This window comes from Vombatus ursinus, unplaced genomic scaffold (assembly GCF_900497805.2).
Source record: "Vombatus ursinus unplaced genomic scaffold, bare-nosed wombat genome assembly UNPS02001419.1, whole genome shotgun sequence".
Classification (NCBI taxonomy): domain Eukaryota; kingdom Metazoa; phylum Chordata; class Mammalia; order Diprotodontia; family Vombatidae; genus Vombatus; species Vombatus ursinus.
Window position 1 is genome coordinate 30,989,010 of NW_020941197.1, and position 14,741 is coordinate 31,003,750.

Genomic DNA, 14,741 nt, shown 5'->3' on the forward strand with positions numbered 1-14,741 from the left:
CAATACTATAGGAGGAAGTTTATAGATATCAAAGTGACTGTGAATCTCCCTGCTAATGATCAAAATGAAATCAACTCAAGAAAAACTCCCAAAGAAGCCTTTATGATTTCATTCAATTTTCACAAGAAATTATGTAAGTTGGCCACAAAGAAGAATGTCCCAATGTGTGCTGGGAAGTTCCTGAATGATGACTGTGGAATTCTTTCTAACAGAAAATAGAAGTGAGTCTATAAAAGTAGTTTAGATTCTCATCTGCATGGGACAGCTTAAATGTTATTCTACTTTTAAGATGTGAAGAATGATTATCTTTTTTCATGTCCTCTCTAGTATTATGACACTGTAAGAACTGAAAACTAAATTAAGCTAAAATTCTTTCATGTCAATATGCAATAATCAGGAAATCACCTTAAAAGCATGGTTTAAGGCAAAATCTGAGCTGAGAAAATAAAAGAACAAAGTGAAAAAAACGGTTCTAAATGTGATGAATAAAGACCCATGGGAATATTTATATGAACAGATACAATGTGAAATAAGCAGAAGCAGGAAAAAAAAATACACAACTGTAACAGTAAGTGAAAAGAACTCCCCTTACACAATTGTAACTGAATGTTACAAAATTAAAATGAGCAAGCTTGCCCCCAAGGAAGAGCTATGATGGGGAGATGGGGAGGTGAACTAGGGGTATATAACTCTGTAGAGAATGGCAGACTTTTTGACATGTGGGTGATTTTTGTGTACCAACCCCCCTTTACCCTACCTCACCTTTCTGTTCTTTGTTACAGGGGATGGACAGTCAGGAGAGGATGTAGGTAAGGATATATTGGGATATATTTTAGATGTAAAAACAAAATATATCAATAGAATTTTATTAAAGAAAAAAAAAGAAAAAATGCTCCTTATCTGGTCAGGGTTTACAAGATGAAGGGTCTATGTGTTTTATATGCACATGTATAGTTACACACATTATGTGTATATACACGTCACAGGTACATTACATACATATACATTCACATACATGTGTATTATATATACATATATTTAAAATCCTTCATGTGCATCTTATTCTGATGACATATCCATATGCACATGCATATTATATACATACACACATGTATTTATGGCCATATAGATTCTATGTATATAAAATTGAAAAGCCTTTCCTCTATCTCTTACTCAGATGCCTTAATATAGTATGGAACTGATAAGGACTATCAAAGGATGGTGCCACAACCTTCTGTATATATCATATAAGGAGCCTAACTAACCCTGCTGAAGCTGGCCACTAAAAGGCTGGCTACTTGGCGATGAATGTTTTGACCACAGAAACTCATAAAAACCATACATAAAGGTGTGGACGGAATGGTTGCAATCTGTCATAATGGATAGCGTATTCACACTGATGAAATCACGAATCTGAAAGTAATGAAGTAAAAATAACGCACCTTTTTATTCATTTCAACAATTCATTTATAGTTTCAAGGACTATATTTCCGATATTCAGAATGAAGCAAATATAGACAAGACCAGACGAATAAGAATTAAAGGACATCTCTTCCCTTTCAGAAAAGATTGTGGACAAGGCTATTCTACTCTCTCAGGAACAGTCCTTTCTCAGGAACAGAGGAGAGAGAAAAGACTCTTATGTGTTCTTCTCACCTGAAGCTGCTGTAGCATTTGTAGGGGTTGAAGCAGCTGCTTGAATCCGAGCATGGGGAGGGATAAGGATTGTAGCCAGAGGTGGATTACTTGACAGTTCTAAGGGAAAGTAAAACAGAACAGTTAGATTTCACTTATAACTCTGAATGTCAAATAACAAGATAATAGCTTTTGTAGAGAGAAGTTCTAGAGTGCTTCCAACTAAGGCCGATTAAAAGAGGATATAACATCCCGTTAAAGGCAGCACCCACTTGTCAACCTGTAAAGAATGTGCTCTGTTTTCAAAGAGTACACATTCTACATGTGGGCTTTATAGATATTAAAAAATTAGATTGGAGGGTAAGGGTACAGATGAATTGATGGCTGTGGTGGAAGGAATGGAAAAAATTTTGACATGCACCAATGTCCCTGGCAAGATGCATTATGGACCTGAAAAGTTTAGGAAAGTGTCCTATCTGAAATTAAGATAAAGTATTTCCTAGTAGCATGATTTTGTATCAGATCATGTTATCCCTGAAAAACATGGAAATAAACTTAGGAAATATCCAATGCCATTTTTCTATAGATAGCCCATTTAAACTGACATTTTACTTTTAGAAAAGGTGGAGGATCATTCGCAGTTGGGGGAAAAAATAGGATAATGAAGGAGGAAACATGGTGGTATGCATAAAGCAGGCACTGGACTTGGGAGTCAGGGAGATCTGGGTTCAAATACTACCTCAGACATTTACTAGTTTGTGACCCTGGGCAAGTCACTTAACCTCTCTATGCCTTAGTTTCTTCATCTGTATGATAAAAGAATTGGATTGAGTGGACTCTGAGGTCTCTTCTAGCTCTAAATCTATGATCCTATGACCACTTTTTACACTAAGAAATACACTTTCACAATTTAAACTCTACTACCTCAGGAAGACACTGTCTCTTCTTCTTTGTCTTTCCTTTCCTCCTTTCTGGAAAGTCTACTTAAGCAAACAGTAAAGCCCCTTTCAAATACATGAGTAGACAGTGTCATGGTGGTAGAAAACTGAAGGCTTCTGTCCAGAGGTAAGACCTTTGTGCATTTTTAAAGTTAACACCTCACTGGATGTTAGTAAAGAGAGAAACGTTTTTAATTGAAAATTTTCTATGATCTCGAGTCCCATATTTAAAAGCAAATCTGAATATTAAGTGAAAACCTAAAATTTTCATCAAGAAGTCACTGACCCACCGATAGGGAAAATTTGAGGAAAACATAAAAGAAAATAGGGTGCTTTTTCAACTTTTCTTTCTTAAATTGCCCTGTCCCCTTTTTACTGTTAGCTACCTCATCATGTTTTGTTTTAGGTTACAATTTTCCTTCCACTGTTGGTTCTCCCTATCCCTCAAGATCACTCAGTTCCTGGCCAATTAAAAACCTTCCTGCCAGGACTGTGCCAGATGTTCACTGGGTCTCTGGAGCTCTGACTGTCTCCTGTGATCTGAATATGGAAGCACCAGCACACGTGGAATCATCAATGATGGTTGCCATCCAATACGCTATTATGTATTATTCATTATATAATGAAGAAGGAAACATGGTGGTATGGATATGGTCATCAAAATAAAGTTTCTATAATGAAAAAGATTGATTATATCATACTTACGTCTGTTTCACTAGTAATAATAACATTTCTCTTCTCAACAACAATGTTATAAAGGAGTTTAGCATAATGTACCGGAATGATCAATGTACACAGAATCAGGAAGGACATAGCTTCATAATCTTGACTCCTATATTTATCAGCTGTATGATCCTGTCATTGTTTTTAGCCTCAGTTTCCAAATCTGTAAAATGGAAATGCTAATACTTGCAGTCCCTAAATTCATAAGGCTGTTGTTGGTAAAGTGATTTGTAGGCCTCAAAGTGCCACAGAAATGTGAATTATTCCAGAAATCAATTTTCTAAGAGGACTATGGTTGAGTGACCCAAATTTGGCCACCTGGTTATCTTTACAAGCACCAGTTCTACGTTCTCTTCCATCCTCTTTGTAGCTTTCTGCCTATAAGTCTCTTATCCTGGTCACAGACTAAGCTACTCATATACTTAATTGTATAAAACTTTAGTGTACAATCAAAACAAAAGCAAAAGTAAATTTTAAAAGACAATTCAATGCTTAAACTAAATGGCAAATTCTATTCCTTTGAACAACTTCAGTGCCATCTTGTTTCTATTAAAAACATAAATGCAACATGATCTTCTGAAAAGCTTTGCTGAATAAACTAGGTTCCTAAACAAACTCAGGAGACAAATAATATTGTAAAATATTGTAATATACTGTAAAAGAAAAGTAAAATGCTTGGTAAAGACTCTACATTTGCACCGCTGAAATCTTTCTATTCTTGAGCACAAAATTTTATTTTAAAGCTCCTAATTTTTTTTAAACTAAGAATGTCATGTCCTTCATTAGAAACAGAAAAAAACATAGATCTGGTTTTATGTATGTCTACACCAGCCTTCCCATCCCCGGACTCTACCCCATAAGTATGAATGTATTTGTCAGTGTGTTTTAGAGTTATCAAGAGAGCTGGAATTGTACTTAAGAATTCCAGAAGGTCAGAGGTGAAACATGGGGGAAAAATGTGCCCCGCCTTTTGTAAAAAATTGGTTTATTCTGAATACAAAGTAAGGTCAACAGGTACTGAGAGAGGTTCATCACCTTCTCTTAAGATGGCAGAATTAAGGAGTGCTCATTAAAGACTGGCCAGAGAAGGGTGCTCACCTTCACATTAATTGTTGAAAGTTTTTGAGGAGTTAGATTCAGATGGCTCATCCTCAGCTCCAGCACTTTCCTGAATGAGACCATTAGGGAACCAAATTATGTGGCTCTTTCCTTCCACATCACAAATTTTATGAAGCCCTTTATAAGTTTATCAAGTTTTTAAAAATGCTATTATTTAGAAATATAAACTTTTCTGTCCTTAATGACTAGATTTGGCAGCTTAATAATGGAGCTTATTATGCTTTCTTATGATATTCTTCTCTAATTAGATGTTACTTTTTCTTTCTTTTTTTTTTTTTTGGTGAGGCATTGTGGGACTTGCCCAGAGTCGCATAGCTAGTGAGTGTTCTGAATCTGATGGATTTGAACTCAGGTCCTCCTGACTCCAGGGTTGGTGCTCTAACCATTGGGCCACCTAGCTGCCCCTGAAGTTATTTTTTCTAACCAGAAATTTTGAGGGTGGTTTACGTTATTGTTCTTAAACTACTCAGTAATATCATTCTAGCCTAATTACACAAGATGCAAATTTGGGTTGGGGAATTTGGCTTAGAAGTCATAAATTATTCACCAGGTGCTGGATATACTCTTAGGGATGTTAAGGTTGGAAAATAGCCCAACTTTCTCATTTTATAGAAGAGGACACTAAGGCCCAGAAAGCTGAAGGGACATAGATGCCCAAGGTTACAGGTTAGTAAGCAGGATAGCTAGAATCTGAACCCAGATCCTCTGACTCCAAATCCAGCACTCTTCCCAATGCACTATGCTTAGCTTTTACATGCCCCAAAAGGAAATACAGACAACTGTTCATCAAAAGAAATAAATGTATACACTAGCTTATCAAGAAAAATTTAATTACATACTCACTATACTAAGGCAGAGATAACAGAGTGGATTTTATTAAGTTTTTCATCCCAAACAGTTAAAATTAAACAAAAAGTCAAGGTGTATAAGGGGTAAGCCTAATTATCTGAAAAATTTGCTCACCCTGACAACACCTGATGAGGTTCTCTTGTTAACCTCAATTTTGCTCTTTTATGCTATGGGGAATTAGTTTTAATGTTTCAAAATTTGGAGAACAAGTCTGCGTTCAATTCTATATTACAATTATGTTGGCTTCAATCAGATCTCACTTCAGACTTCGTGGTTTAATTTTGTTTACTCCATAATAATACTATAACCTTACATTTATATAATACTTCACAATTATTGGGTACCTAATTATAACCTTATTTGATCTTATAACTACTCTATGTGAAAAAGTACAAATATTACTAGTCTTAATTTACAGATGGAAAATCAGATTCAGAGAAGTTAAGCAATATATCCAATGTATCACAACTGGTAATTGATGGAGCCTGGACTGGAACTCAGAGCTTTTGAAAGGAAGCACAATGTTCTACTAGATTGTGCTATTTTTCTTCATGTAGCAGTCTGCTGAAATTATAGAATTTATCTGGAATGGACCTTAGTAACCATGTAACTTGCTCCTATTGTTTTTTAAAAATGAGAAGCTGAGAATGGGGAAAAAGTAAGTTGCTCAAGGTCAACACAACTTCAGTAGTTAATGCCATTATTAAGAATATGAAGGACTATTTCCTAACTCAGTTCAGTACTCTTTCCAATAAATTACCATAAGACCTCCCTTCATCCTCTTAATCCTCTACAATTCTATCAACTTCTATTAATTATCCTCTTCTATAGTTCTATTAACATGTTTACATGGTACACATGGTATTTCTAGAACTGAGTAATAATTTTTTAGTTCTTCCAACAAATACATTCCCTTATGAGGCACGTATTTTGCTGGTATACACACTGACTAGAGAAGTACAAGTTTGTGCTTTCAGGAAATCACCTATGACTACTCGTACGTCCTTTCCCTTCTCTGTAACCTCATATTAAATTTAAGAAAAATTTGGATTACCTTTCCTTTAAGTGTCTTAATTGCTTATATGAAAATTTTTTATTTTAGCTTTACATGTTCCTTCTCTTTCTGCAGTTCATCTCCATGCATTTGCTATTTACTACTTAGCACATTTCCTTAACCTTAAAAAGGTTTCATATTTTTTTGTGGATGAAAATCATTCTGTCAACTGCAAACTCTCCCATGCAGTATTCATTTGTGAAGTTCTTTAGTCAATACGCTTTAGTTTTTTCAACACTGCATATAAGCCATTTATCTCATTTCACTGGAACATCTTCAAAACTTCTGTATATATGTTACCTGGTATTAGGAATTTATTAGATTGTAATTCATAGGTTAATTCTAGAATGAATACCTTGTATGTTACAACTGTTTAGTACCTCTGAGCTCTCTGTCCCTCACAGGATAATACGAAAGCAGGAATCCCACAATGCTGATCCCTCCAGGTACTACAGGGTCTCCTCTTAGTAACACAGCCCATTTATTGCAAGGGCCTATAAAATCTGCCCCTAATCTACCTTTCTAACTTAATCATCTACTGTTCCCCTACACATAATTTATGCTTCAGCCAGAATGGACGACTTGTTCTTCCCCAAATTTACATTGTCTTTTCTTGCCTCTGAGCTTTGCTTTTATCATTCTTTGTTCCCTAGGATACTCTTCTCTCAAATGTCCCATATAACGAAGTTTTATTCAATCTTCTCAGCAAGAAATGCGTTTTCCATTGCTTGTCATAGCACTTTGCTCTTACTACTTAATATGGCACTTCTCACTATCTGTTGGCTATTATAGTTATCTGTGGGCCTATTTTCTCCCTATGAGACTATAAGCTCTTTGAGGGGAGGGACTATTATCTTACTTATTTCTGAACAGAAATAGTAAGAACTTGTCTTATCCCCTCTCTTATTGCCTCTCAAACCTTGCTTGATCTATTTTCTCTCTCTCTTATCCTCAGTCTCAACTTCTTTATTAGCAATGTTCATACTGCCTGCATATGTGCACAGGTTTCCTTCAAGCTTAAAAAAATCTTCTTTACCTGATCCTGCCATCTCCTTATAGACACCACCCATCCTATAGTTCCCTTATTCTTCCACTGTCAAATTCTCAGAAACAACTGTCTACTACCTTCACTTCCTCACAAGTGTTTTTAATAGTTTCTGAATGTAAAAGTCTACTCTAAGTCTCTACGGGGTTACCAGCAATCTCTTATCTGCTAAATCCAGGGTCTTTTTTACTCCTCATTTTCCTTGACCTATCTGTTGTTTTTGACATTGCTGACCATCCCATCCCCTCTTCTCCTGGGCAATTTCCCCCTGGCTTTGGTGATACCTGCCTTCTCTTAGTTTGATCACTATCTGGATCTGATCTCTCCTGGCCACCTAAATGTGGGTATCTTTCAAGGCTCTAACTTAGGTCTTCTTTCCTTTGCTTTCGTTTGATGATCTTATCCACTCTCATGAACTCAATTATCTTTCTCTGTAAATGTCACCCAAATAAAAATATCAAGCCCTAATCTCACATAAAACCTCCAGTCCATTATTGCTAAATAACTAGTGGACATCTACCTGAAAGTCTTTTCAATTTCTCAAACTCAAGGCCAAATCATTTCCCCAAACATTAAATTTCTTTATTTCTACTGATGGTATCTCTGTTCCTACTAATGTTAAGTTCATGACCTTAGTGGCATCCTTGACCTTTACCTCTCATATCCAATCAACTGCTAAGTGTTCTTAATTCTACATTATCCTACATTCACAACAACTCTTACATCCATCCCCAGTCTGATGCAATGGTGAGAATGCTTGATGTGGAGTTAGAGAATCTAGGTTTGAATTATAGCTCTGCTACTAGCTTTGTGACCTTGGACAAATAATTCTGTCTCCTCATCTGTAAAATGAGGAAGTTAAATGGCATTTAAGAACCCTTCAAGCTCTAAATCTATGATACCATGATGCTTTTAATCCTAGTTCAGGTCCTTATTATGTCTCACCTAGACTAGTTTAAGAGCTTCCTAAGTGGTCTTACTACTCCTAGGCTCTCTCTTTTTTAATGCACATTCCACACAGCTGCTAAACTAATCTTAAAGCACAAATCTGTGTCACTTCCTTGCTCAAAACCTTCCAGGGAATGCTTAATGTTTATAGGATAGAATACATATTCTCTGGTTTGATAGTTGAGGCCTTGAACAATCTGGCTCCTAATGTACTTTCCCAGTGTTATTTCATATTTCCCACATTTACAATCTCCAAGTTTCAGCTAAACTTGAATACTAGCTGTTCACTGGACTTGGCATGCTTTTCTCCAACCCCCTCTGTGTATTTATGTATAAGCTATCTCTTAGGCCTGGAAAGCACTTGCCTTCACAGCTCCATTTCTCAGAATTCTTAATTCTCCTTGAATTGTTCTTCCCCAAACTTACAATTTCTTCTCTTGTCTCTGAACCTTTGCTTTTATCATTCTTTGTCCACCTTTGTGGAAACTTTCCCTTATTTGCCCAGTTTGTGTTCCTTCCCTTCTAAAACGATCTTATTATTACTTATTTATGAACACTTCCAAGCCCACTCCACTAGCTCGTAAGCTCCTTGAACAAAGAACAAGTACAGTATCAATGACTGGTTAGGAACTGTTACTGTTCTTATTTTTTGTACTCCCTGTGCTTAGCACAGGGTCTGGCATGTAGCTGGTGCTTAACACAGGTTTAATGAATTGAATTTGTATCTCTAGCCCCCAGCACCAGTGCCTTGCACATTGAGGTAACTAATGAATACTTCTGAATTGAATTGTCAGCGCTCAATCAAAATTTGTTGAATAAATGAAAAACTTGCTTGCGCTTATGCTCATTCTTATCCTCCCTCAGCCAACAGGATGTATTCATTGGGTCAGGGAAGTTCTAGTTCTTTAATATTTGCCCTATTTTCTAAAGGCATAGTTGCCATGAAGCAGATAAATAGCTAATTTTTTCAAGTCACTCTATGAGTTACCGCATTTACATTACAGGTACAGCTATTCAGAAGGAAATGTGAGGCTTTTCAGTTTAGCTACTGTGGGGATTTCTTTCCCTAGAAAAAATTTCTTTACCCTAGGAAAAAGACATCGTCCTATAGGCTCTACAATGGATATGAGGAGGTTGGGCTTGGAAATTCTTAGGTATCTCTTTTTTCACTGCTTCCTCAACTATGAACTAGGCTCAGTCTGAGAGACAGAAAGAAGCCAGCTTTTTATTCTTCTTCCTGGTACATAATAGCCATAATTGGCTATTTGGAATAATGTTATACTAGACTAATGTCTATTATAGGCCCAAGTTATCACATCATCAATATGTTTTGAACTATGCTGCTATACAAAACAGAGGATTGAACAGAATTAATTATCTATTTTAATTGGGAGAAAATGCTGATGTTCTAGTTTTATTCTAATGTAAGTTTTAGAAAATAATTTCTTGGGGCAGCTAGGTAGCATAGTGGATAGAGTACCAGCCCTGGAGTCGGGAGGACCTGAGTTCAAATCTGGCCTCAGACACATAACACTTACTAGCTGTGTGACCCTGGGCAAGTCACTTAACCCCACTGCCTAACGCCCCCCCCCCAAAGAAAATAATTTCTTTATGGTTTAATATACTGCTAGGGACGTTAAAAACTTTGATCTGGCTGATCACAAAACTAAACTCTATTCATGCATGTTCAGTCTTCATAACTTACTGCTCCTGTAAGCATAGTTACTGACTTAACAACTTTAAAAATTAAGGAGCATGGACAGGCATTCAATATTTGCTGAATGAATCAACCTTGCAGTCATGCCCAGGTCCCATTATTTAAATGCTGGTAACTAGTGTTCGTTTTAAGTCTGTATCTGCATAAGTCTATACTCTTACATTGTGGGCTTTCAAAACTAAGGCTCCATTACAAGTAAACAAGATTATTCTATAGTGACAAGGCGTCAATTCTCTTTGAAACAGAAAAAAATGTGATGCAATTCAACTAAAATGATCTCTCTGACAGTAAGACCCAAGACAGATGTAGCTGGAGAAGATGAGAGGGTCACATTATTAGCTGATATGTTTCATAGGACAGTGCTGTATGTATACATGACTATACTCATACCAAGATGACTTCCACAAACCATTAAGAACTGAAAGTATATTCAGTGATCTACTCACAAACACGCACCCATTTACTCACAATTACTGATATGTACATATATAGCCTACAGTGTACATTTAAACCAACAAAAATGCCAAATGCACACAGATTATACACAAACTTGACCCTACATATTCACAGAGCTTTACATTTAGATAGCTGCTTGTTAAGAGAGAAAATATATGCTCCTGAAAAGTGGATTGTAAAGCAAATTTCTATATAGAGAGCCCTATCGTACCCATCACTTTCCAAAAAGCACACACAAAAACCTATACAAAAACACTCCTCTGATGTGTTGGTATCTTTGTGTACCAGTAACAACTGTTCCTTTTCCCACCTTTTCACCCAACCCAAGGGTTGGGTCATCTAAACATCACGTCTCCTATTAATGTCAAGCTTTGCGTCCACTTCATGGCAGCAGTTACTGCTGCTCTGCACCCTTTCAAGTTGTTTGTCTCTTAAGCAAGAGCAGCACTATCCCTGGATTAGTGTAATCATTCAAAGATGAGTCACTTGGATTCAGAGGGTATTAAGTGAATGAAATCATTTAGATGGACATTGATAATGGAGTCAAAGCTTGGCCTGGAGGCTACCTGGACCAGGGAAATTTGTACTTGATACATGGTACCAAAATGGTACCACATTTTCATTTACCCAGGGTCATGTTATTAGCTAACTAGGCAATCAACTCCTTATCTATTTAGGGTGCCAAAAATACCAACAGCAAATGAACTGGTGACTGCATCCATTTACTTTAAGACTCAAGTGTGAATTCATAATACTAATGTTTTGCTATATGACAAAAAGAAGTGGACTAGCACGGCCATTTCAACTTATTCTACACACAAATACTTTATATGTACTTCAAATAAAAATATTTTCAAGGTCATCTTCATTTAAAAATTTCTCTCCTCACTCCTCATCTCTTCGAGAGAGGACCAATTAAAGTTTCGAGAGCCAACCAATTTAAAACTTCTATTTTTTAGACATTAGATAGTCTGATGAGATATGAACACTTGTCCCCACTCCCTAAATATGGTAATGAAGTTTTCATTAGTGTATTTTGGTAGAGGAGAATTTTCTAATTGAGTAAACTTCATGATTTTCTTTAATTTTCATTTTATTTTCTAGTGCATGACATTTTACTTAAAAGTATGTAAATATTATGCTGTTCACTGATTGTGAAATGTTTAAGAAATGTGTAACACATCACATATATTTGCTATCTTTATTAAAAGTTTTTATTCATTTAAATCTACTGTTACTCAAAGGAATAGATATGGCAATATTTGCATTTCACCTAGAACATGAATTTGTTTTTTTTTTTAATGAGTACCCTCTCAATAAACAAAAGGTTCAAAAATGCAAAAATAATGGCAAATCTTGGGTTAAGAAGTTTTTCTTTGTGTCTAGAGCTATAATATTGAGGATTTGCTGAATATTTACTTACAGAATATTTAGTGTTGAAAAGGACCACAAAGTCATTAAAACTAACCTCTAACTCAATGTAGTAACCCCTAATTATTATTATGACACAAGGCAACTCATTCCTTTTTAGATGGCTATAATTGCTATAAAATTCCTTCTAAATCTGCATTCCTATATCTTCCAACCCTAGGTTCTAGTTTGTTCTTCTGGAAGAAGAGAAAAAAATAACTAAAATTTGTCTTCTACATGACACTGTGTCTTTGAATATGGCTATCATACCCCTTCCAAACTATTCTTCTAGTTTGTTCAGGACTAGTTCTTTAAACATTTCTTACAGAACACTGTTTCAGATCACTCATCATCCTGGTTACCTTTCATTGGATGTCAACAGCTCCCTTAAAATGTGGCACCTAGAACTAAAGATAACATTCTAGATGTGGTCTTACCAGTGTTGAAAACATTAAGATTATGACCCCCCCTTGAATTGGAGACTATACTTAATGTACTTTAATACTATATTACACATTTGCTTCTCTCTCTCTCTCTCTCTCTTTTTTTTTTTGGTGAGGCAATTGGGGTTAAGTAACTTGCCCAAGGTCACACAGGCAGTAAGTACAGCCCTGGAGTCAGGATGACCTGAGTTCAAATCCAGTCTCAGACCAGACACTTGACACTTGCTAGCTGTGTGATCCTAGGCAAATCATTAACCCCAACTGCCTTGTCAAAAAACAAACAAAAAAACCAAACCAAAACCAAAAAAACTTCCCAGATCTTTTTTACATGAACTGCTATCAAGCAAGGTCTCCCCCACCTTGTACTTGCACAGCTGATTTTCTGAATTGAATATAAAACTTTATGTATTTTTCTAGGTTCTTTTCATGTATGAGCTATATTTTGGGAGTAGGCTGAACAACTGGTAAACTGAATTATTAATTTAGAAGCCACTTAACACAAAGAATAAGTAATTTTCTAGATGGCTCCTTGGTGATCTGACAGAATTAGTATGACTGAAATACTCAAAATACTTAACCAGCTCCTAGGATGTAGTTGGTGAACCTTGCACTAATCATATCCCTAATTCTCCCCCTCACAAAATAGTAAACACATTCTTTGATCCTCTTTTCTTTCTTTGTCTCTCTCCATCCCTCCCTCTCTTCCTTTTTACCTCCCTCTAACCCACTCGGCATCTCTTCCTCACTCCCTTCTGCCATGCTGTTGCTCTTCCGTTACGTGACTATCATTGTAAGGTGCTGTGTTTTTTGTTTGTCTTTCTCCATTAGTCTATTTTTATACCCTGTCTATCCCATCAGTACCTCCCTTCTTGACCTCCATTCCATCTTTGGTCAATCTAAGCTTTACATCAATCAACACATATTCACTGAATGTAAGACACTTTGCTATTCAGTACAAGAATCAAAAGAAACATCACTATATAGGTACTAGACAGTGTATGGTTCTAGGCATCTTTGAGAGGTGAAGGCAATCTGATGGACTTAAAGACAATTTTTGCGAGAATACTCAGGTACATATAAGGTGCCTTTCACATAACTCCAATACTGGGAACAGACTTATAGGTACAGAGGCAAGAGATCTCATAACCTGCATAACTTCAAAAGGGCTGCTGACAATCCTAACCCTCACATCAATTAATCAGACTGAAGAAATGATAAATGGTAAGTACTCACTTATAAATCTGAGTCTTGAGGCTAACCTAAAGTTATTGTTTTAACTAAAAACAAGAAAAGTCTCTGTATCTCTGGGAGAGTATTATTTGTTTCACTTAGTTTCAGGTAACTATTATTGGAAAAATAACATACTAATACTTCTGAGAATCATGGACTTTATTACTTCTCTGTAACTTTTGTCCAAGTAGACTATTCAATGATACCTGTTAAAAATTTCCAGAAGTTTCTGTTTTCTAATCTTTCATCAGCTACCATTATGCTTCCAGATGGCAAACTGAACATTATACCTTGACACTTTTTAAGCAATATATACACTTTTTATCAAAATTAAGCAACTCCTTTGAAAGACCCTAGGCAAGTCAACTTCCTCTTTGGTCCTCAGTTTCTTCATCTATAGAATCAGATGTTCTCAAAGATTGCTTCCAGATCTGAAGTTCTATCATTCTATTAGTTTAACCAATAAAGGACTCAACAGGATGCTTACATACTTAATATTCCAGTTCTTTCTAGCTTTTACTAAATTGAGAAGTACTTCTTGAATTTAGAGACTGGTCTTTTATAGTATGTGATTTCCTGGACAGTCTTAGTTTATAAAGTTACCTTGAGTGGTGAAGTTGAAGAGTGCAGGTGTATCTCGCCCATTGGGTAATTTGACATTTGGGTCCCGTAATTCATCAAAAAATGAATGTGCACAAGCTTCCAGGGGTGTCAGTCGGGCAGTCGGGGTATATTCCAGCAGACGGCTACATAATGCAATTGCCTCAGGTGGAGTTCGGGGTCGGAAGACCTACATAACAAAAAAGATAGATTGATTTGTTTTTCATTATAACAGCTGAGCAATTAACCCTCTGAGTAATAAGTTAAGAACTCCCACTAATTACACAAACATAATTGCATTTGGAGAGGGAGCCTTCTAAAATTTAAAGGGTTAACTGCACATGGTTCACCACACTGGGGTGAGGATGAATAGTCAGTGTGAAAGACTGTATGAGGAAACTCAGAGAAACCACTGGGAAAGAAGGTAAAAATGTCTAATAATGCTGATGATACAGTAGAGCAATCAATCATGCATACAGAAATGATATATATGTAGATGGGATAAACACTGAAGTTCAGAGAAAGAGGCAAAATGAAGAAAAATTCAAGATGATGAAAATTAAAAGTTCTTGAC

At 36.2% G+C, this 14,741-nt stretch overlaps 1 protein-coding gene across 1 annotated transcript in view; it reads right to left on the reverse strand.

The window, feature by feature from the left end:
• Positions 1-1,428: 1,428 nt before the first annotated feature.
• GSK3B (glycogen synthase kinase 3 beta) overlaps positions 1,429-14,741 on the reverse strand; it is a 162,186-nt gene continuing 148,873 nt past the window's right edge. The window contains exons 10-11 of the mRNA XM_027866838.1: positions 14,171-14,357; positions 1,429-1,755 (exon numbers count right to left, since the gene is read on the reverse strand). Of these exons, the coding sequence (XP_027722639.1) occupies positions 1,640-1,755; positions 14,171-14,357 (303 nt within the window). The 3' untranslated portion in view covers positions 1,429-1,639. The remainder of the gene's footprint in view (positions 1,756-14,170; positions 14,358-14,741) is intronic.